A 25,624-nucleotide genomic window follows, 5' to 3' on the forward strand; every position below is an offset into this window, starting at 1 on the left:
ACCTCTAGAAACAGACTCTAAATTCTAAAGAGACAACTATTCTATTGTTCGATCATTCATTTGAAAGCACATTTTGAAGCATGTCGCACTAAATTTACTAATATTGCTCCCTTTTATCATCTCTGCCTGTTCACTGATGACGCCATTTTAAAGAGCATTTTTGTAAATAAAATTTTATAGCTCATTATCTTCACTGCTCCATCATCTCCGACACAGCTGTCATGGCGGTGTTTAGTCACTATATGAAGCATGACATTCTTTGAAGTTTTACCCGAGAGCATGTGGTCCTCGGAAACTACTATTTTATAGCAGGATTTGAAGGGGAAGAGGACATCTGTGGTGACTCTGGGCTGATGCTAATGCTGTTCCGGTGCCAGCTCCCTGCTCCCATCCAAAGGTCATTTGAGGGGGGTGATCAAATCTGCCATAATAATAAGTCTTCTGGCTGCTGTTCTGTTTGCAATGTGGTGCTGCTGTGGTCAGGCCTGTCGTGTGTATAAGAAAGTGCTTTGACTTTTGCAGTGTCAGAATGTAAGGCAAGGCAAGGCAAGTTTATTTGTAGAGCACATTTCATACACAAGGCAATTCAAAGTGCTTCACAGCAGGAAAAATGCATTCAAATCACAAAGAAATTACAGAAACAGAAATACAATAAAATTAACTAAATTCCAACTGATTTTCTAAACTAATAAAATCACAAACAAAAGAGAAGAGTGCAAAGAAAAAAATCGTACAGGAAAAGCACAGGGAGCATGGAAACAAAGGTCGTGGCTATGAGGATTTAAATGACCTTAATTACTACCTTGAAATGTGCACTATGTAAGTTGTTGATGTTATTTTTTGATGTTACATAGTATGGCATTAACTAACTCCAGTGGTGGATAGTAGAAAAGTAAAAATACGTGCTTAAAGACGTAATGGACAATTTTTTGGCACCAAATCTGAGTCTCATTTCCTCGTGGCGTGGACAGCCGATTAGTCCTACCACGTATCAATCGTAGAACGCACCTACAGCTCACCTGCAGCCTCATCGGCTCGTCCCCATGAGAGCAGCACGTTTCCCCGTGTCTAAGCGCATGGATCTATCATAATATAATTCCCTCAGTGTTCGAGACAAAATGAAGACAGAGAAAGTCAGTTCGAGCTGACTCAGAAGAATCTACGGGAGACGAGAGATGCGATGCTATCCGTCGCGCTAATAAACAAACGCACTTTGCTGTTTTGTGCGTCCGCACGGGGGAGTGCGCATGCGCACTTCCGCCTGAGTTCTCAAATCAGCGAAAAATCGTCCATTACACCTTTAATTGCATTTATAAATGTTATTCTTTTCTCTAAATTTAACGGCAGATACTTTTTACTTTTACTCCATAGCATTTGAATTTTTTTCTTATGGTTTGAGACTTGCTGAATTGGCTGAAGGATTTATCTTTTAGCAGTTTAAATGTGGCATTCAGCCTAAAGCCAGTGACTAGTGAGGCACCGACTCTTTCAGAGTCAGATTTACAAACGCAAATGAACCCAAAAGAGAACCTTAACAATTAAGAACAATTAAGAAATTGGTTGAGTCGCTACTGTTGACCAAACATTACTGCAATTCACTCATCAAAATCTCAACTTTTAAACTTTTTTTTTTTTTTAACTCTAAAACACTTTTCCTGAAGTATTTGTTGCACCTGTATCTGTACCTTTACTTGAGTAACCAAATGAGTCAATTGAACTATTGCACCTTTAGACATGCAAACAACATTTTATTGTTGTTTTGATTAATCAAGTGTTTGATTTACCATGTTGACGTGGTGGTCTTAGGGCACATTGGGAACCTCTCAACCAGCACTCAATCATGGCAAGCACAGTAGGGGACTCTACCAAGTACCACCAAAATCCAGGCTTAGATTTGGAGAATTGGTCCTGATTATTGTTCTTCAGTCTCCCGCTGACAAGTTTCTCAAGAAAGCAGAATAGAATTGAGCGCTGGAGCAGAAACTGAAAATGTTGAGATATTTCCTGTTTATGAGGAGGGTGTGTGTGGGAATCATCTGAAGAACAGCTCGTATTTGATGTTTTGGAGATAAAATCCTAAAGGCCAGAATCAGACTAAAGGCCAGAATCAGACTGGAAGGTAAAGAGATAATAGACAGTCAAGATAATAGATTCCTAGATAGCAGAAGATATAAAACAAGCTAATAACAAGAGCTGTTTTGACGGAGAAGGAGACGAGGACTACGCAAGATCGGAGCGGATGAATCTGGTGGAGTTAACACATTTAGACAAGGTAGTGAAGTGACCACGAGTTCTTGGTCACACCGCCCACAAGCATCGATGTCGGCGCACTCCAGCTTGTCCTAGTTTGAAATGGCATAGCATTATCTCCGAGCTCCGTCATGACCAGTCGCCTCCAGCTCTGGGCTCCTTCTTCGCTCTGGTCACTTCTTGTCCCTGGAGTAAAGGCAAACAAATGTTGAGAGTCATCCATACAGACAATATGGGCCAGAGAAAATGTCACCTTCTTTTCTTGACCACTCAGATCGCTGTTGAAATGTCAAACTTGGCTACATAGTGGCCGTGGATACATTACCGAAGTGGAATAAAAAGAGTTTTACAATGTATAGTTTTTTTTATGTGTGAGCTAACTGCTATCGCCAAGAAGTTATAGGAGAATAAGATAACATTACTACTACTAGAATAACTATGATCTATTATGTGGGATCATCTATTAAGGGAGGGATGTTGTTTCATTTTTGTCCACAACCGATAAAAGAGAACTATCAAACTCCTGAAGAAGAAACATATAAAACTAAAGCTTTAACCCCCTTATTTTCTGCAAAATCAACTATTATGGAAGGAATCAGAATCAGAAAAGGTTTATTGCTATTTTCAATGAACAGAATTCACAAACATTGGAACTTGCTTTGGTGATACAACGATGAACAATGAGAAAACAACCTATGTAAGTCAAAAAGAAAAACAATTTAAATCAGCTATAGGATAGAAATAAAAGTACGTTATAAGATCCATCCATCCATCCATCCATTTTCTACCGCTTGTTCCCTCTCGGGGTTGCGGGTGACTGGAGCCTATCCCAGTGACTTCGGGCCTTAGGCCAACACAGAGACATAGACATTACAGACATTACATTCACTCTCTAGGGCCAATTTAGAGTTACCAATTTTACCTAACACATGCATGTCAAGATAAAGAATATAAATACAAAATAAAATACTCCTGGAATTTTTTGCATTTTTTAACAAATACCTAAATCTCCTTTTGAGTGGTATTGGCTTTGACTCTGAAAAATGAATTGTCACGACCCAACTGTCCATTCAACCAAGCAGCAGATTTACTCATCTTTGCATTTACCCAACAAGAATCTAACCAGGATTTGAAATATAATTTTCTTTTGGGCAGCGCTTGTCGCCACTAACAAACTGCAGAGTGTCAGCTTCACAAAAAGCCAAGCCATCTGTCAATACTCAGTTTCAGTTTGAATTGGGGCTCCTTTTAGTGGGAAGATCAGTCGAAAGGATTAAGGCCTCTAAATTCACACTTTTCTAACCGTTTTCCACATTATCAAAGCCGCTTCAGCTCTTGTCATTCTGCACCTAACCTGGCAACAATCACTGTACCCTCAAACACTCAAGTGAACGAAATAGTTTTAATGATATAGAACATGGATCACTGACGCCTCTATTGTAATGTAGAGTGCTGAAATCCTATTAATAAGACTGTGTTACGACCCATGGCTCATCGCTTCATAGCATTTAGTACACAACAAGAAAAAAGACCATGTGCACGACTCACTGCTTCGCATCAGGCGCATTGGAGCGAGGGGACATCCGGGACAGCCCACCTCTATACAGCCAGAATATTTTTTTAAACCCAAAGGCGTACAAGCGTAAAGTGTCACCTGCCGGTACCCTTATAACAATCGAATCTGCCCTGAATTAATCTGGTTAAATAACTTTGTACACTTTTGTCGGGACAGAAACATGAGAACTTATCAGACTTATTGACCAGAAGACTTGGAGATGCCCCAAATAGAGGACAATGGGACAGTTACTTAATTAAAAACAAGTACTGCCCTGATCCAACCAAATGAAGGTGAAACCTCTTGTGGGAAACACCACTTCAGCCTAACGAAGGATTTAAAAAAATAAATTTTGATCTATTTTCTTTCTTTTCAGATCACACACAGATCAAATAAAAATAATTAGCTTAAACTCACAAGTGTCTTCCCCGAACAAACAACAACTGTTAAGAGTTTACTAAAATTATGTTTTGATTAAGTAGAATAACAAAATGCATGAGATTTTCATCTTCACAATATCCTTAAAATTAGAATACAATTGACCTACTTTGATCAGCTCCTCAGATTCAGCCTGGAGGTTTGAAGGCTCAGAAGTGTAGAACTCTGCAATTTATGATAGCTTTATGCTTTAACCGCAGCGACTACAAAATAACCTTGTAGGACGAGCCCCCACATGTTACGAGACGGTCATCGTTAGGGCTGGGTATTGCCAAGACCCTCGATACGATACGTATCCCGATACAGGGGTCACGATACAATATATATCCCGATACAGGGGTCACGATACAATATATATCCCGATACATGTATATTCCGATACATGTATATTCCGATACAATGCCCTCATTACAATACGTATCCCGATACATTTAAAAAAAGGCCGTGGCTGCAGTGCCGCGGCCCGCGGTCAAATGGCCGTGCAGTTTCAGGAACCGCGGGACTTCTCTTATAGCGTCATGGCTAACCCTAACCCTAACCATAACCCTAACCTTAACCCTAACCCTAACCTTAACCCTAACCTTAACCTTAACCCTAACCTTAACCCTAACCTTAACCTTAACCTTAACCTTAACCCTAACCCTAACCTTAACCCTAATCCTAACCCTAACCTTAACCCTAACCTTAACCTTAACCCTAACCTTAACCTTAACCTTAACCCTAACCCTAACCTTAACCCTAACTCTAACCCTAACCCTAACCCTAACCCTAACCTTAACCCTAACCCTAACCTTAACCCTAAAACGCGGCGCAGTTTCAGGAGCCGCGGCGCGCGGCCAGCACAAAAATAACATGGCAGTTTCGGCCGCGCGCTGCGGCACTGCAGACACTCCCAGACACAAAAAAAAGGGTCTTAAAAATTTACCAAATGGGTAATTTTTTTACTCAGGATAAGAAAATGTATGAAATTTCATGTTTTATCAACAAAGCACTTATTTATAAATCCATTATGCTCTAATAGCTTCATACATCCAACCAACTGATCCAAATAGAAATATATGGAACACATTCTAGTAAAGTATTGATACTGTGCCCTCCAAGTGCAGCCGGGCGCAGTGCTGTGAGTTCAAATCCCGGCTCTGACAATTTACTGCATGTCCTCATTTCTCTCTCTTTTCCATTTCTCACTCATCTGTCCTGTCTAATAAGGCCTATGGGCCACAAAATCGAATTTCACTGTTATCGATACCGGGTCTGAAACTATATGTTGATTTTTTTAACACAACCCTAGTCATCGTATTCTATTTTTTCTATTTGACCCGTGTTTTTTATCATCACATTCTTCTCCCCCGAGGCACCAGACTGTAACCAAGCGATTTAAAGTCTCATTTGTTTTTATCTATGCTGACATCTATGCAACGCTCTGTATTTTAGGGCCATTTAAATGTATGAAAGTAAAGAGGGAGAAGTCAGTTTGTCGTGGGTCTCTGCGTCCTGTGCAGCCTATAAAGCACACTAGTCGACGGGAACATAATGGCGACCGGGCAACGAGGGCTTCAGGCCTACAGGAAGTGAAAGCAATGACTCCTGAGAAAAGTGATTAGATTTCATGCAGGCAATAATGCAGCACGTTTAAAGTCGCATTGATCAGCAGAGAAGCATAACCCGTAACTAGTACATAGAAGTAGCTAGTTTTTGGTTACTTAGACACTTTATACTTGCACTTTAGTAATACACTTGAAGTAACAGTTAAAGGTTTCCTCTCATTATCTATAAGTGATAAAAGCTATTATGTACAGTTTAAATAAATGTTCAGACTTGTACTTGTAAATGAGTCCTTTTCACACCTTCAGTATTGTTTATAAAGTGACCTTTTTATGAATAAGTACATTTTTTGGCTACCGTCTCAACAAGGTGTTTTTTCAACTAATGATTTATCATCTAGTAAATCAAAACAAAGGGGCTATTATAAGAAACTCTGAAACTTTGCTTGAGTCTGAAATGTAGTTTTCTTTTTTACTTAAATAAAAAAAAAGTGAAATAAAATAGTAAAAAATAGACACAAATCAAAATCAGTAAACAACCAACAAAAAGAGAAACATTTAGACCCAATGTAAACCAAAACAATCATCCCATTTAGTCCATAGTCTGTCAAATTGGTCCAAATTAAGTCAGAATGGCCTTATTCACTGTCGCCAGGAGGCCCCAGAGATACCAATTGATTGTGTCCATAACAGGAGTTTGGAGACCCCTCTGATCAATAATCATTGATTTGGGTGCATTGTTTCACAGGCCATTTCATTTGATCTTGTGATGTCCATTGTTTACCATCGACTGAGCTTAAGGCAGTTTCTGCATATACCTGATATATTTAAGTGTTGCTCTAAAAACTTGAGCATAGTTAGGTTGCCCAGTGTTTACAGGGTGTGAACATTGACTGTTGCATACTGTGTGGATGTTTGACGTTTAGTTATTCACCCAAGTTGAAAATATTCACCAACTAACCAGATGGTGGTTCAAATTCCTCAAGAATCACTTTTCTAGACACTCAAAGTCATTAAACAATTGCATGCATTATTCATTCACTCCCCTTCGGTGGTAGTTACTAGCCACAAATGGGCTAGGGGTGCAATTGCTCCTTGATGATCACTAATACCTCTCACACTACTTGACAAAATCCACTTGATATTACATTAATTGCTATAAGCAAGGTCAGTAAAGTGTTGTGGTTTCTCAAAGTGCTGGTCGATGTGGTTGGGTAGCAGAAGAAGAACTCGTTGACGCTGGCTTCTGTATTTTAAAAGTGAATTACAATAAAGCAGCATCATCACAGACATTTAACTTGCCTACAACACCAACACTCCCTGAATTTAGCGTAACACAAACTTATATATGATAGAACAACCCCTTTTTGCAAAAGGCAGCCCCCTCCATTTGCTTGCCCTTTGACCTCTATTAACGCTTTCTCAGCTGTTCAGCCCCCAATCAAATGGAAAAGCACCTGACCCCCTCTGACCCTCTTTCCAGCTTGCCCGAGGTGAGTACAAAGTTCTGTCTCAGCAGATACTTCAGTGACACAATGGCAGTATGCCCAGATTTGAATTGAGATTGAACCACCGACTCCTCATGATTCATACTGACGTTGTGTCTTTGGGCCAGACACTTCACAGTTTCACTGTTTACAAGCACGCCAGGGTAGCGCCATACTGTTCTAGTCCAACCAATTTTCAAACTGCATGTAAACCCAGAAAGATTGTTGAAGTCTTTTGATTATTAGAGTGCTCAGACAAACCTAGTCAGACAGTCTTTTGAGCCCTGTGTATCATGTCCCAGTAGATCAGACCTGAGCAAACTACGGCCCGCGGGCCACATACGGCCCGTTTGTCTTTATAATCCGGCCCGCCAAACATGCCAAGTAATATAAAAATATATATATATATATATATATATCTGTTTATTTTTTTTGTGCCCTTCGGCCAGAACTGGGTATTTGTGGCCCCAGGGACAAGATGTGGCCCTCGGCATGTTTTAATCTGGCGCCTAGAAAGATTTGAGTTTCTATTTTTTAACTGTCTGCACTTGTATCCTTAATAAAAATGACATGAAATTAATTATATAATATATTCAATTATTTTGTATTTTATATATATATAATTTAAAAAATATATATTATTATTTTTCCGCACTAACGATCGCGGGCCGACCCTCTGCTACTTGCCTGGATTCGAATATGGCCCTCGGAGAAAAATAATTGCCCACCCCTGCAGTAGATGTATCCAAAACCATTGATTTGTCCCAGCTGTTTTTGACAACTTTGAGACCGTACCAACAGCAAAGAGCCATTAATGAGCCATGAATAGACCAAGGGCATGTATGCTTCATGTAACATTGCAGTCGGATAAAGACTAGAAGAGGCTTTCAGCGGCACGGGGTAAGAACCCGCCAGGAAAATATTAGACATAAATTTGAACATGTATTCACTTGCTTTTGATCAGCAGCAGCAGTGATGAACTAAGGTCCCTCCACTGTAGACTTGCTTGTGTTGTTTCATTGTTTTGGTCCACTGTGAAAAGTAAAACTATCAGAGCTCCAGTGTGTTTATTTGTGCTGTGGAGAGCAGACGTGTGAGCAATGCAGTTGCATGACTGAAAATCAAATGCTCCGTGTTGCTGCGTTATTGTATGTCTGCTAAAAGAGTGGTTATTATTTTACTGTTCTTCGCTTGTTCGCCTTTGTAATACATTTGCATTTTAATTTGTCAAGTGGCCTGCAGTACCTTCTGGCATAAACATTTGAACACTTACTCTTACTCATAGACATAATATTTTCCCTTGTGAAACACAGCTAGTTTGAGAGGAGCAGATATGGTGAGGGAAAAGATGGGGGCTGCCGTGCAGAAAAGGGTTTTCAGGGTTCAGTGGGTGTGCGTAAATGACTCCCCTCCTCAGTGCGGCTGAGGCGTGTTTAATGTGCCTTCTCCCCCTCCGTGATTGCACTGGAAAATTGTGCAAGTTGTGCCATGTTTGTTGGTTTTCTGTCATGTCACTTCAGCTGTGATTGTAAACAGCAGTGGACTCGGTAAGTGCTGGCTATAGCCTAAAGGGGAAAACAGTACGAGTGGATTAACATCTGAAAACGTGGCATATATAAACAGTTTTAAGAATGTTAAAACATGACTTTATATGTAAACGTTGTTTTGATTGACAGAGCGTTTGTCGACTAATTATTTTTTGAGATTCTAAGAATTAGTTTTGGACCACAGCAGAGAAAAGAATGTATGGAGTGAGTTGGCTTGAGTTTTTAGAGTGAATGGAGCGTTTAATCTCCCTTTAAGATGCTGTCTGCTTCACATAGTGGTTTTTGTGAGTTTTTAGCACCACTCGTTTAGTTGATGAAACGATGCAAAGCAGTGTTCTTAAATAAACCAAGGATTTCTTTGGCCAAAAACAGCTCTAGAAGATGGGATACTTCATCTTTAAGAACTTAACCTCGAACATAAGGAGATGCCTCAGCTCATTTGATAGATGGAACCTCTAGATATTAGGTTTTGTTTTCACATTACACACCACTTATTAAGCTCACTGCTCAAAAAGCAGGAGCTAGATGACATTTTCAGGAATTTGAGAGAGAAGTAACGACTGGGGACACATTGGTAGTGAGTGTTTATTGCCAAATGGTCTAGCACTTTGCTGTTAGCTGTGTGCTGGCAACCAATGTGCTGCTGGCCTGTTTTGGCTATTTTAGTCAATATAAACTGCTTTTAATTGTGCCCATGTGTTGAGAATTCACTATTTATTTAACTTTGTATCTCGCCTTTGTATCTCGCCTTTCACAGCCATGGGAGTGCTTATGTCCAAGAAGCAGCAGGTGGAGAAGGTGCAGAAGGTCAACGCCGTGGTCTCGGCCTTCCAGTCCGGCATCAAGGACCGCGTGCCTGCAGCCAAACCAGCTGAGTCACCAGAAGAGGGCGACAAACCGGAACAAACCCCCAATAACCCGGGAGACGAAAAGAAGAGGGAGGAGAAGACGGAACAGCCGGAAGCAGACCAGAGCACTGCTGCGCCATCCACGTCGCAGCAGTGCTCACTTCCTGGTCGGGAGGAGTGCAAAGTCAACCAGGAGGCGTGGTCGAGGCTACGGGATGGAAAGGGGGTGGAGCCAGAGGACCTGGACAAGAGTCATCAACTGACACCGCCGGCGTTTGTGAGGCCCAAAAGAGAAGCAGATGATGACCAGCCAGTGGAGATTGAGCTGGGGATAAGAGAACAGGTTTGTGACCCGGGGTAGATTTAGATCTAGAGATAGCCAGAGAACAAGTTGATCACTAGTATGATTAGATAACTCAGTAATTAAATCAGATTTTTGGTGTGTTTACATGCACAAGAGAAATTGGATCATCAAAAACATCTTTCAGTTAATTAGCGGATGCTGTATTTGGAAGACAAAGTATAAAGAATTTCAAAATAATGTTTTCAGTTTTTAACATTTCCAAGATTTGTGACGTCATAAAGTAGAGCTCTGGGGGTCTATTGTGCTACTTTCAAGACTCGTTGCTAACTTTATAAGCGTATTTATAAAAATCAAAAACAGAATAATACGTTTTTTTGTGAAAAAGTGTCAGAAGTGTGGTATATAATATTGAATTAGTGAACCAAATATTAAATAATCTTGACACATCCGTGACTAATTTTTAATTCATGTAAAATGAATAAGACGCAGACCGCACAGCATGGCATGGCTGACTGGCATTATATACTGCATAGTTTCCATCCACTACTACCATAGCTTAATGAACCACACACTGGTGGTGCTTCATTCAGAAAGGCATTCATTTGACCCATTTAGTATGTCATTTTCTTTACTGCTTGTGCTTTTTTGTCTCATTATTGCTTTGCTATTTGCCAGTGAGTTCCCAATAGAAGCCAAGCATAAAAAAGATGCATATTTGACCTCATGATAGTGCTGTTTCGAGGTACATCAAATAGCTATGTCAGAGAAGAGTGTATCATTACACTCAACGGCAAACAAAATACACACATGATTTCTTTCCTCATATTGATTTATTGTATTTAAGCAAATTGAGACTAATTTCCTGAACATAAACAAGACATACTTCAAATGACTGCAATTAAATCAACCAACCAACCAACCAACCATTAAAATCCTCAGTGTTCTTCCTCCACAGTCTACTGCAAACAAATCTCGTGATCTCAATTTAAATTTTATTACTTTCACAATCCTACAATACGGTATTTTCCATAAACTGTGATGTCATGGGGCTCTACATTTAGCGTAGTTAAACTTGGACATTAGTTAATCTGTAGCTGACATTTGTTGAGCATCTTTTCCCATGTTAGAGTCTAATGATCAGTCAGTGCTGCACAAATCCCTGCGTGCTGAGGCTTGCACCTCCTCACTCTTTCAAGTCTGTGCCAGAGCCACACATGGAACGGCAGTAGAGGGATCCAGTAAGCTCCTGTCTGTCAATGCAAAACAGTAATTTTATAGTCATATATTATGCAAGGCTGTTGCTAGATATGTTAGCTTTATTTCATATTGTGGATCCAGAGACCTTTAAAGTGGTATTCGGCATAAATTGTAACTTAAAATAATGTTAATGAAAAAGCGCTACATGTCATGCACCAGTCTTTTCAATTTCACATAGTACAATTTTGCGTCTGGCGCCTTCTTCTGGTAACAGTGGGGAGTGAAGCATATTTAAATGAAATATTAGCAGCATGGCTACTTCTCAGAGTTACACGTTTTGTTGCAAAGGAAGCTGGACAATTACTAGAGACAAGTTTACGTTTCAAAACACAAATAGTGGAAAAAATCTGAGCAGTTTTGAAGGTGTTTCACAATACAATTTTAATTTATTTTGTATTAACCTTTATTTAACCAGGTAAGTCAAAGGTTTTCTAAGGCTTCAATGTTGTACCTGCAGTTTAGACCTCTACATACATGTTATTAAAGTATTCTCGCAAACACTCGCAATCATACTTTTTAAACATTCATCACAACGCTTGTCGGTCTCAATTTTATATTTATTTTCCCCAAAATGTTCCGGCCCCGAAGTGACAGCGTCAACAAATGCGGTTACTTTAACATTTATGAATACGTTTGAGAAGCTTGGACAACATTATGGTAAACTGCTAACAACATGACATCTCATTTCCCTGGAATCCATCATGTCAAGTGTCAAGTTTCAGGACGTTACATGTTTTACACACGGGACTAAATCTACGCTGCACTGAGTGAAGAAGGACTGTTACTCACATCAAACGGCACTATGCAAAACACCTTCTCCTTTGACATAACACTTCTATTCCCAAATGCGAAAGATTAAAGAGATGTCAGTGAAATGTCAGCGCGTCTCCATGATAACAGCGCTCTCTTTCTCTCTCTTCCCCCACCCGCGGATGGTGCAAAAGGACGCCAGTTTAAAACCGGGGAAGATGGGACAGAAGTTTGTTTTTTTTTTAGTTATTTTCGGTGCAGAGCGGTGAGAGGTGTTGTTTGCGCACGCGGGCTCGTCACAGTCGGTCGGTGGGAGGCTGCGGTGTTGCAAGAGGCGTCCGGTGCCAGGTTTGCACTGCCGGCTTATAATGAGCAGAGGAGAGTTAGTCTTATGTAATATTTCATGGGCAGAGGGAAAAGGTGCATATTTAGCATATAAAGTTACATTTTGCGAGTCAGATTGTTTTTGTCTGCGTGCTTGCTTAATAGGATTTAATTTAATTTTAAGTTTGTTATTTGAGCAGCTTAAAAAAAAACACTACTGAACAACAGTACAACCAATAACTAGAAACAATGCTTAATAGGAGTTGAAAAAACTTATCGTTATCGTATATATATATATATATATATATATATATATATGTGTTAACTCTTGTATTGGACATATACTAGCATTTATGTTCCAGAACCCATATATATATATATATATATATATATATATATATATATATATATATATATATATATATATATATATATATATACATTAATTTTCTACCACTTGTTCCCTTTCGGGCTCGTGGATGACTAGAGCCTATCCCAGTGACTTTGGGCCTTAGGTACGCCCTGGACAGTGGCCAAGTCGTCGCAGGGACATAGACATTACAGACAACTATTTACTCTCTGGAGGCCAAATTTAGAGTTGCCAATTTTTGCACATACATGTCTTTGGACGGTGGGAGGAAGCCAGAGAACCTGGAGAGAGGTAACACGGGGAGGACAGGCAGACTCCACCCAGAGAGACGTGATGTTGGGACGTGATGTTGGGACGTGATGTTTGTCTGGTCCGGGTATCGAACTCATGATCTCCTTCTTGGGAGGCAAGATCGCTAACCGCCTTTGCCACCGTGCATATATATATATATTAGTGATATATATTTTACTGCACATTTCTGAAAATGTGACCGCGAAATAAGGCAAAATACAGGAGAGAAAATACAGTTGTCTTTCTCAAATGTGGCAAACATGGATCTTTGTTTGCCTGTGCAGAAATCACTGTCCCTGTCCTTATAAAGGCAGGGATAACAACGTGCCACATATCAGAACCAGTTAGCACCAGTACAGAAAATACGGGACATGCTTGGAACACAGAGGCTAAAGGTCCGGTGCTAAAGAGGCACCTGATGTCTCCTGTTCTGTCTGTTCATCCAGGGCCTGGACCACAAGTCCTAACAGCGACATTGAAATGTATTGACACATGATATTTCTAAAGCATGACATTGTTTCATTACAATACCCCTCTCAAGATAACTATAACATGAAACTCAGTTCTAATATGAAACTCAGCTCTACCTACAGACATTTTTTACTTTTCTTTGTCATTTTTTCTTCACAAACTGCAATTTCATGGATGTAAAACAATGATAATTATTTACTACAGGGATAATAGCAAACAAAGTTATAATTAGAAAAAGTTCAACCCTTTTATCTATGATTTATGCTCTAGAGTTTAGAGTTAGACCACGCCTCAACCTCCTACTCTTCCTCCCACAACCACACCTCCACTCTTTAACCACACCTCTAATTACCCAAAAGCCCTATTTATACAGGCCTATCCCAGTATCTCTGGTTATCTGCTCTCTCGACCCCACCCTCCCACCTCATGTCTCTATCATCTTCACCTTAACACATCACCATCTATGGAGGGGGGGTTCTGAATCGGCTGGGCTGATTACCCCGAGACAGAGCCACCATCCTGAGTCTCTACCCAGCCAACTCTAATCAGTCTATCATTGATCCAACATTGATCCATCATTGATCCATCATCAATCCATCATAACCATTATCATAAACATAAATTCGAGGAGTGGGCCTTGCTAATGAACGCAACTATCGAAACGCTGACATTGCCAGCCTTGTTCGAGTTCAAGACTGACTGATGCCTATGAGCTTATCAGGGGTTTAAAGACTCCTCCTGTGCTAAAGGCAAATGTACGACTTGAGCTGCCACTGCATTCATTTGACAAGTGTTACAGCAGAACTATCTGTTCAGAGCAAAGAGGTTTTTATGTTCAAGAGACTGAATGTGACAGCTTCTTCAGTCCTCATTACTCACGGGCCGCCTGAAGCATAGAGATGGACAGTTTGGTAATGGCCGCTACACAATGAAACGTGCGATTGATTTGAGAGAAAACCCTGAAGACAAAGAGAGATTCAACAAAACTAAACAAAAACACACAGCACTGAAATGTTTTTTTGTCAGAAAGGTGCTTATTAATGATCCAGGAAAATGTTTTACAGGTGCACTAAGTAACATGTTTTCTTTTGTTGCATTTTTTGTATAGGAAACTAATACAAAGTGTTTCAAAATGAATTTGAATAGATAACTTGCTATTTGAAATAAAAAAAAATAATCAGATTATTTTCTTTATAGTCTAAACTCTGCTTCACAGTATTGTACATGCATTTACTGATCTCGATTCATATTTGGTTAATTGAACAGCCCGGTCTCCAGGGGTATGTTATTGCTTAGCCTGGACTGATCCACATGCTCAAAAATACTTTGAAAAACACACTGTCCTGCTTGGCCCCACCCATTTGTCAAAAAAACAGATTTATTGCACTTTATATTACTTTTATACAGATTTTTTTGTATTATTTATTACCTTTTGATTTAATCTCTTCTGCTGGTCGACTGCATGTCCGTAAGGAAAATAATTTCCCCATGGAGATGAATGGAAGTGATTCTGACTGTCCCTATGTGATGACTATAACGCTGTATTCATTTTTAACACTGGCAAGTATAGTGTATCCAATACCAATATTTATCCAATACCCTTTTTTTTTAAATACATTGAAATTAAATTTTATTATATCATTGTACCTTTGTATGTAAAAGCTATTTCTATTTTCACTCTACCTCAGCTTGAACCGATCTAAAGATCAAATATATGTACAGATAAACTAATATGAACGAAGAATAGAGTGTCATGTAAATTTTTTTGAATAAATGAGGCCCCTGTTCATTTGCAGTCATGTGTCCCTTATTAATACAAAAATACTAACCACAAATCCCTCTGTCACAAACCACATTCACATGAAACGTCAAGGTCAACGGGATCGACGTTTATTTCCGGTCTCAGTGAAAGACAGGACAGGGCAGCACACATACGTCACTCCCTCGTGGTGTTGCTTTATACCAGCCGTTTGACGTCACACCTGCTGCTGTAACATGCTTGTTTCACTCCTTTCCCAAACCCGAGGAAGATAAATGTAGCCTTGCGTCATGGTCCCATGCACTTGTCTTTTCCCTCAGCTGTCAGCTCACTAAAAATGACTCAGGGACACTTGACTGGTTAACTACACGCCGACCCTGTTCTACTCTCCCACGCTCTATTTTTCTCCCGTTCAAGATGTGTTATACATCAAGATTTATGTGTCTGTAGCTCAACTTTACAATATAAAGTAAACAATCATATTTTGGTCAGAAAAGTGTTGCGTCTTATTTTCTGTTGGTGTGTTTCTCAAAGGGACCATGTGGGACTCCTTTATCTTGCTCCTAATTTCACGGTTGCAGTTCTCAAAATACAGTCGGTGCAAACTCGAAACGGTGCGTGGGGGAAAGCATAATTCCTTGAAGTAAAATTGCATAAATTCGGTCTTCAAAGTCCCTGAAACGTTGCAACTTCAGGGGCTACTATTTTAAGTCAATATCAAAGGCATGTCACAGTCAAGTATAAGAACAGTAACTGGGAACAGTTGGTGGATTAAAGGTAAAATAAGGGCCATTTTGGAGAGAATTTAGTGAGTGAAAACGAATAGCTGCCTGAGACCAAAGAAAGACGACACAAGTTTATAGAGCACAATTTGTAAACGTTTCATGTAATTCAAATATCTATGGAAACAAATATTTCATATATTTTTAATATATACAGTACAAATATTATGTCATTGACATGGTAGTAAGGGTAAAATTAAGGGGTTACAACATTACATGTTGTTACTCAAAGGTATAGTATGTCACTTTTCAGGTGGAGATGAAGCAGGTGGCAACAGCTGTAACTGCAAAAATGCAATAATCCCCTCCAACTCGATATATATATAAACTGCTCAAATCAAGATACATACTGTGAACTCAAGGGATTGATTTACTTCATAAATATTGACTTTTTGCAGTGCGTCCACGTCTCACCTTGTACATATCCAAAGGTCAAATCACTCGATCGCCCCGGCCTCTCCTCTGGCTGTGCGTCACTCTCACTCCCTCTCTCACCTCTTTCCCACAGCCTCCCAGTGACGAGATGTGTGACGTGTGCGAGGTGTGGACGGCTGATGACTTGTACCCCTGTCGGATCTGCACCAGGGTCTTTCATGACGGCTGCCTCCGCGAGCTGGGCTATCTGAGCACGGACGCCCTGCAGGAGATGAGAGACACAGCCCACACGGTGACAGGCTGGAGCTGCTACTACTGTGTAAGTCATACCAAAGTACTCACATACTGCTACTACTGTGTGAGTCATACCAAAGTACTCACATACTGCTACTACTGTGTGAGTCATACCAAAGTACTCACATACTGCTACTACTGTGTGAGTCATACCAAAGTACTCACATACTGCTACTACTGTGTGAGTCATACCAAAGTACTCACATACTGCTACTACTGTGTGAGTCATACCAAAGTACTCACATACTGCTACTACTGTGTGAGTCATACCAAAGTACTCACATACTGCTACTACTGTGTGAGTCATACCAAAGTACTCACATACTGCTACTTCTATGGAAGTGATACAAACCTACTCACATACTGCAACTACTGTGTGAGTCATACCAAAGTACTCACATACTGCTACTACTGTGTGAGTCATACCAAAGTACTCACATACTGCTACTACTATGGAAGTGATACAAACCTACTCACATACTGCTACTACTGTGTGAGTCATACCAAAGTACTCACATACTGCTACTACTGTGTGAGTCATACCAAAGTACTCACATACTGCTACTACTGTGTGAGTCATACCAAAGTACTCACATACTGCTACTACTGTGTGAGTCATACCAAAGTACTCACATACTGCTACTACTGTGTGAGTCATACCAAAGTACTCACATACTGCTACTTCTATGGAAGTGATACAAACCTACTCACATACTGCAACTACTGTGTGAGTCATACCAAAGTACTCACATACTGCTACTACTGTGTGAGTCATACCAAAGTACTCACATACTGCTACTACTATGGAAGTGATACAAACCTACTCACATACTGCTACTACTGTGTGAGTCATACCAAAGTACTCACATACTGCTACTACTGTGTGAGTCATACCAAAGTACTCACATACTGCTACTTCTATGGAAGTGATACAAACCTACTCACATACTGCTACTACTGTGTGAGTCATACCAAAGTACTCACATACTGCTACTACTGTGTGAGTCATACCAAAGTACTCACATACTGTTACTACTCTGTAAGTCATACCAAAGTACTCACATACTGCTACTACTGTGGAAGTGATACAAACCTACTCACATACTGCTACTACTGTGTAAGTCATACCAAAGTACTCACATACTGCTACTACTGTGGAAGTGATACAAACCTACTGATATACTTCTACCACTGTGTAAGTCATACCAAAGTACTCACATACTGCTACTACTGTGTAAGTCATACCAAAGTACTCACATACTGCTACTACTGTGGAAGTGATTCAAAACTACTGATATACTTCTACTACTGTATAAGTCATACCAAAGTACTCACATATTGCTACTACTGTGTAAGTCATACCATAGTAGGCAAGGCAAGACAAGTTTATTTGTAGAGCACATTTCATACACAAGGCAATTCAAAGTGCTTCACAGCAGGAAAAATGCATTCAAATCACAAAGAAATTACAGAAACAGAAATACAATAAAATTAACTAAATTAAAAATTATCAATCCAACTGATTTTCTAAACTAATAAAATCACAAACAAAAGAGAAGAGTGCAAAGAAAAAATCCTTTCAGTCATATGCGCAGCTAAACAAAACTGTTTTTAGCTTAGATTTGAACATTGTCAGAGTAGAAGCCTGTCTCACATCTTCAGGAAGACTGTTCCAGATTTTAGCTGCATAAAACTGAAACGCAGATTCCCCATGTTTAGTCCTGACTCTGGCACCAGCAGGAGGCCGGTCCCTGAGGTCCTCAGAGTCCGAGATGGTTCATATGGCACTAACATGTCCAAGATGTACTTTGGTGCAAGGCCATGGAGAGACTTGTACACAAGCAGAGCTGCTTTAAAGTCTCTTCTCTGAGCCACAGGAGCCAGTGCAGAGACCTGAGAACAGGACTAATGTGATGGTACTTCCTGGTTTTAGTCAGGACCCGAGCAGCAGCGTTCTGGATGTACTGCAGCTGTTTTACAGCTCGTTTGGAGAGGCCAGTGAGCAGTACTCACATACTTCAATACTTCTGCTACTATGTAAGTGCTATACAAATACAACTATTGTAATAGAACAAAAGTGTAGTTGCTACTACTGTGGAAGTGATACCAAAGTACTGGCCAAACGTAGGGCTATGACTGGTAAGTGTGGAGTTTCTCAATGGTATTTCTTAAATTTAGAGTCAAAAAGCATTTTAAAATCAAGAAACCATTCACACTTATGAAGCAAGAGGGATTGAGTGTTTAAGTCTTTTGCCCAAAAACTATAGCACTAGGAACAACCTTCAGTTTATCCTGCACATTTTTCCACCAACTGCAACTACCACTTGGGTTACTCCAAGTGTGGAGGCTGTGTATCAACTGAGTGTTCTAATGATTCATACTGATTGGCTTTGTTTGAGCATATCACTCTTTCTCTGCTTTGAAAATAGCTAATGATGTTTAAAACTGGTTTAGAGCAAGTATTAATCACAAAATAATTCATTAACAAAACCCAGATCAGAATCTTCCTGTTGCTACAGCTGGGGATGAAGCAAGCACTGTCACTTTCTATTTGATTACTCATTTACGCATTTGTTATCGCTGCTTGATAACCATGTTTTTTTTTTGTTTTTTTGAGAAACAATGACCTGAAAATTGTATATTTTTATTTCTTTAATTAAATCAAATTTTGACTTCAAGACTGTAAATCACTGATTAAAATATGCACACTTTGCCCTTTCATTTTACGGACATTATGCTGAAGATTTCACGCCTACACAAGACCCAAACACCAATAAATATGATTTTCAGCACTTTGGCAATGACACAACTATGTGCTTTTAACACATTTTTGCTGTTCATTTGACAGTGAAGCGAAAATGTGCTAATCTATTCCAATTAGCTTAACAACAGCGGCTAATATTCGGCATTCGGCGGGCTATTTAAGAACCGCATTAAAGTCCAGTTTCTCATCACAAATAAAACTCTTGTGCCAACTGCTCGCTGGATGGGCTGAAATATATGTATGTATCCGGCTGAAGCGTGAGTAAGAGCGCGGAGTCGGGGGCGGACATTTTGTTCACTTGCCAAACTTGCCAGGAGTGTTTTTACTTCTAAGTTTGGGAAAGGCTAAGTAATGTCAAGTAAAACAGAGTGGATTGTCGAGTTTAAATTGTGTGTATTGATTCCGTCGAAGCAAGACTTAAATAGAAACACAAATGAGAAAGGTGGGTAGACGAGTTCGATAAATGTTACCTTTTTATAATAACTACCCCTTAATTTGCCTTAATAAAGCATGAACAAAGACTTAATTTATTTATATTTAATTTATAATGAGCAAATAGTTTATGGAGTAACTGTTTAACTAAGGGGTTTGGAAGTTTGGAAAAAAAGTATGTAACTTTTAGGCTAAAATATACACAATTAAAAGCATGTTTTGGAAGTTTTTATTGCACTTAAAAACATCTCTACAAACTAGACTCTTAATTGGCCTGAAGGAGGAGCTGCCACCTGTTTGTTTCTATGGAAATGATGTTTGTTTACCTATAATATTCTCCAGTATGGTCTAGAACGTATCTCCATGGAGAATATTCCGAAGCAAAGATTTAACTTTCCATTTCCACAGATTCATGCAGGTGATGTGCCACGCCCATAAAGTCAAGTACCGTTACTTTGAGTAGCTGAATCAATCTCATTAAACTATTTGTTCATTATGTTCATGCTTTATTAAGGTAGTTGAAATGAACTATTAAGGTGGTTAAAGTTAACTAATAAGGTAATTAAAGTGAACTATTAAGGTAGTTAATGTGTAGTTATTATAAAGTGTTATGAATTATCTTGGCACGTAAAGATGCATTGAAAGGAGAAAAGAAAGAATTTATTGTAAAAGAAAAATCAACCCTTTGCCTAGTAACGTGCAGTGACTTTTATGGATGAGCAAGGAGACTGGTGTTCATCAATATTTAGTGGATAACACCAAAATGAAAAAAAAAATAATAATATGAAAGAGTGGGTTTCAAACCCTAGCTATTTAGATATTCCATCTAAATGCCTAAAACATGACGGATTATAAGTAATGTTATTTTGTGGAAACTGCGCTCTTTGAGCACAATTGTTTGGGCTATTCTCTGGTTATAAGAATGGCTTGAGAAGTGATTGGCAGAAACGCAAATGAGTGGCAAGAGACAAGAATAAAGATGACAAGATAAATGCACTGGTTTAATTTATAAACATCAGATTTAGTAGACATTTGCCACCACACAACAATCATCAATACTTCTCTTTTGTCCAAGATGCTGACAAAATAAATGAACTTCTTCCAAACCAGGATGAGTTCAGGGCAGATTGAAGGCTTTGTGACACAATGACAGGCAAAATATGTCAATCCAGTGGCACTCTGTGTCTACTGCTCCATTTATTTGACATAGTTGAAATGGAAGTGTGTAATAGGGTTTTGTGCTGCTCAATGATAAATAGTGATGAAGTGTGTCCACCCTCCACCAAGAAGACAAGCTTGTTAAAAACTTGCCCAAAGCACACACTGTGTAATTAGAGATGGAAGATGAAAGAATATATTTGTCATGGAATCAGAAATGTCCTTGGGAGGAGACATGCACCGATGCTATTCCGTAACACATCGAGAACACAATTCAACTTAGAATATGAAACGACACAGAAAAATCAGACATTTGTATGGCAAGCTTGGGAGAAAACGCGGGGACTGATCACGCAAGCTGTGGTAAGCAGCCTGCGTGATCCTCCTACGTCTCACCCCGTTTTTTTCCCATGCTGGTTGGTTTTATTAGATATTCTGGAATAGGCGGGTCACATTTCTCATTGGTCAGCCTCACATCAAGGCAATTGGTATTTTTCCGTAGAGATCAAGTCTTGGGTAAACATTACCCAAACTCCTATGGGCTGTCACACACCCTCCGGGGGAAACATTCTTTGGCCCATCTTTATGACCCCTTCACAAATGCAGTTTGTCACACACCCGTTCTTCTCTTAGACTAATGATGCAGATAAAATATCACTATTATGCAGATAAAATACATCACAGAAATATAATCATATATTCACATTTTATCACAATATTATATCATCTATTCTTAAAATGGATGGAAATAACATCTAAAATAATGTTTAATCTCTGAAACAAGAATGTAAAGTGATATTTCACCCTTTTGTGACTAATTTACATTTTTTGCTCAACCAAGACATTTACAGGCACATTTTAGCACATTTCTGATGCTTTGTGAAAACATTGCCTGATTATAATGAGGGAAAAAAATTGAATAATTTAGAAAATAGTGAGCTATTATTTTTTTATCAATATTGTCCCATGGAAACATACACTTTGTGCAGCTCCAGTGCATTATGTAACTTTTTCCACCACTTGTGTGTCTCCATGGAAATGCCTGGAATGTTCTACAGTATAACATTAAACGTATCAGTCTTGCATTGATTCAATTACATGTTTTTACAGCACGAAAAAACCTTGAAATCATACATTCAGTGATCCTCTCCACAGATCCGACCTCTAACGTTGCCTGCAACTCTATGAAAATAGAGAATTTTAAAGCCGTACTATGGAACATTCAGGAAAAGCAGAAACAATACAACTTTTGATTACTATTATACTACTGTATGCCATGGGACCAGAACGGCTCTTTTTGCATTTATCTCCCTGTTTACAAATACCTCTCTGAATAGCGCTGAGAGATAAATCACAATCGAATTGAAAAGGCCATTTGTATGGACACAATTTGCAAATGGCAAAAGCTGCAGTTTTTTAAGTAACATAATAAAGCTCCACAAACAACTAATTATTATGTCTTATTCTGCATAAAAGGTTAGCCATTCACCCACTAGCTCATGTTCAAACACACGTGACTCTTTCATTTGTCTGTTGATTCATAGGCCTATATTTATTTTTGTCAATTCTCCTGGACGCATTTAAAATGTGAACTTTGAACAAAATCCCATAATTAAAACATAAATTGTAATCGCAATATTTGTCAGAAAAATCGCACTTCGATGTCCCAAATCGCTGATCCGACTTTACCTTCCTGTCGTCCATAGTTATGGTGTCACAAGCTTTTTCTAAATCACTCCTGCTTAGGATTCTTCGAAACATCCTGGCAATTATTCTCTTGTGAGTGCAACCTTTGAGCCACCGAAATGATGTGTCACGGAGTCAGCAGCAGCTTTGTAAACAGCCAGCACGCTCACGTTTTCAAATGCAGTGAAAACATCCTCAAGCTGCCACTAAATGATAAGAGCACATTGTTGATGATGATGTTGCTCCACTGGGATTTCTTCTTTCCTGCTTTTGGGTAAAACACACAGACTACATCATAAAAATAACAGCAGCTTATTGCACACTTATCAATCTTTGCAAAACGAGCGGAGATAACGGCACCATGGAAAATGTTACATTTCACAATCACATTTTGGGCGATAGTGATAACACATTTGGAATCCAGAGAATCCAGACTGTTAAGAAACATATTTGCAAGAAATAATTAGTCTGTGATGAGAGAATAAATCACAAATTTGCATTTGTTTAATTTTGTGGCGTCAAGAAAGGCAAAGCTCTCACGTTTGAAATGTGTTAAAATTATCATTTCAATGGCTGGATCATGATTGAAAAATAAAATTGGCCACTCCACTAGTGTTTTAGAGTACACATTAATATGCACAAATATAGCTCATTATTTCAAAGTTATAGAGATTTAATAAAACACTTTTTGATTTGCCAATATTAAGTATTTTTGCTTCATGTTGTGGTTCCAGTATTAAAGGTTGAAAGGACGATTTTTTTGGCCCAAATCTAAGTCTTATTTCCTCGTGGCGTGGACAGCCAATTAGTCCTGCCACGTATCAATCATAAAACGCACCTACCGCTCACCTGCAGCCGTGTGAGGCTCGTCCCCACATTTCTGCGTGTCTAAGCGCATTGATCTATCATAATATAGTTCCCTCAGTGTACGGGACAAAATAAAGACGGAGAAAGACAGTTCGAGCTGACGCAGAAGAAGACGGAAATCTGCGGGAGACGAGAGATGCAATTCGATCCATTGAGCTAATAAACAAACGCACGTGTGTGTTGTATCAGTCCACACGCGGAAGTGCGCGAGTTCTCAAATCAGTGAAAAATCGTCCATTGCGCCTTTAACTTTTGTTGTGCACTTAAACAACCCTTACACTTCAAATAACATCTCAGATGTCTCTTGAACGTGGAGCTAATTTAAGACAGAATGAATATTACCAAAATAAAATCAAGTTATGTTTAGCAGTCTAAATATATCATACAAAATAAAAAGTCCAAAATTCTGAAATTCCAATACTGATTTTGCTCTTTAAACTCGGTAAGTTATTTAAAGTTTATACTTGTGGGTGTAATCCCTCATTTGGTCAGGAGTGTTCCAGTTTCAGTTGTGGATCTGGACACTCTTTTTTCAGTTGTCCAGATGAATGAAACTGAATCCTTTTCTACAAATTACACTACTGTTTGCAATAGAGGTTCACACTGCAATTCTTCTCCAAAATAAAAGTTTAATCACAAAAGGGATATAGCAGATGTGTGTGTTTTTAGGGTCTGCCCTTTTGTCCTGATGAATATGAACTAATCTTACCATTGAATCATTGAAAAACAATGGTTGTATATTTCTGAAGCTAGAACTTAACTAGCTGAACTCTGGGTGCATACATTTCCCCTACATATGTTTCAAAGAAAATAATAAACTCAACAGTTTTAAATGGTCTTTTGCAAAAGCTGAAAAAACAAGAAATACAAATAAAAATAACCTGGCGCATAGGTTTCAAACTCTGGCCCGCGGGCCAGATCTGGCCCGCCAGACGTTTTAATCTGGCCCACCGAACATTTCAAATTTATATTTAAAAAAAAAAAAAAAATATATATATATATATATATATATATATATATATATATATATATATATTTTTTTTTTTTTTTTTAATCGATTCATAGAACCGTAGTTACATCCGTAACCGTTTTTATCGCTAAAACTGCGCGTCCCACAATGCCGCCGGTGGCCGCCCCTCTCCCACGAGGCTCTGCTGCACTGCTGTGTGAGCTGCCGAGGGAGAAGTGCACTTTAAGCACTTTGAGCAGAAGTTTAGTGGTGTATCAGTTCAGGTGTACAGATAACTACACAGACGTGGAAATGTTAGTTAGTACATTTAAACATTTTTTTTAGATCTTGAGAAGTTTATTTTGTTATAAAGTCAAATGTTTATCTCTGTGTAGAACTGTAGATCAACTCTGAAGTTGTAATGCACATAAACTGAAGCACAGTATAGGTGAAATTACACTTGTTTTTCTATACATTCCAGTTTATGAGAACAAACGTTTTGTAACTTTTTTTTATCTATCCAGTAATTGCTTCAAAACAGCGTAGACTATAATAAAGCTATTTATTTTATGTTTTACGTTATGTTCGGTCCGCGACCCAGTCTGAGCGTCAAAATTCGGCCCGCGGCCCAAATGAGTTTGACACTCCTGTTCTATGTGAATAACTGACTAAACTATGTATTTTGATAGACATTGTTGTTCACCTCGCCAGCAACATGAATTCTAGCAATTTTTGTGAGTTCACAAACTTTAGGGAATTCCTCGTTAGGCTCCCGCTGATTCGTTTGCAGTCCGCACCAGTGGTGAACGGGCCAATCACATGGCATTTAGGGCCCGCAGGCGAGACTGGAACCAATCACAGAGCAGCATTGTGGTTTGGGCCGAATTCAAAACAAAACAAACTAAAACATACATAGCGGCATTGAGGGCCTATTTTAGGAACAATATGGATTATTTTGTTTTTCAAAAACGTGCAAACAATGGAACTGCTGTGACACTTCGACCAATCAGCATGATGTAATCTTTTTTTAACGTCCAGGCGACTTTTGGGGAGCGTTAAGAGTGAGACACAGATACATCTGATGTGAGCCAGGTCACATTTTTAGAATTGTTAGGGAAGAAA

General features: G+C 39.1%; 1 protein-coding gene across 3 annotated transcripts in view; it reads left to right on the top strand.

The window, feature by feature from the left end:
• Positions 1–25,624, top strand: part of phf24 (PHD finger protein 24) — a 289,741-nt gene that overhangs the window by 244,589 nt on the left and 19,528 nt on the right. For all 3 annotated transcript variants that reach the window (XM_072453653.1, XM_072453652.1, XM_072453654.1), the window contains 2 exons: positions 9,579–10,012; positions 16,486–16,671. In XM_072453653.1, coding sequence (XP_072309754.1) covers positions 9,581–10,012; positions 16,486–16,671 — 618 coding nt within the window. In that variant the 5' untranslated portion in view covers positions 9,579–9,580. The remainder of the gene's footprint in view (positions 1–9,578; positions 10,013–16,485; positions 16,672–25,624) is intronic.

This window comes from Eucyclogobius newberryi, unplaced genomic scaffold, assembly GCF_026437365.1.
Source record: "Eucyclogobius newberryi isolate DKJ021-1_F unplaced genomic scaffold, fEucNew1.0.hap1 SCAF_2, whole genome shotgun sequence".
Lineage (NCBI taxonomy): Eukaryota > Metazoa > Chordata > Actinopteri > Gobiiformes > Gobiidae > Eucyclogobius > Eucyclogobius newberryi.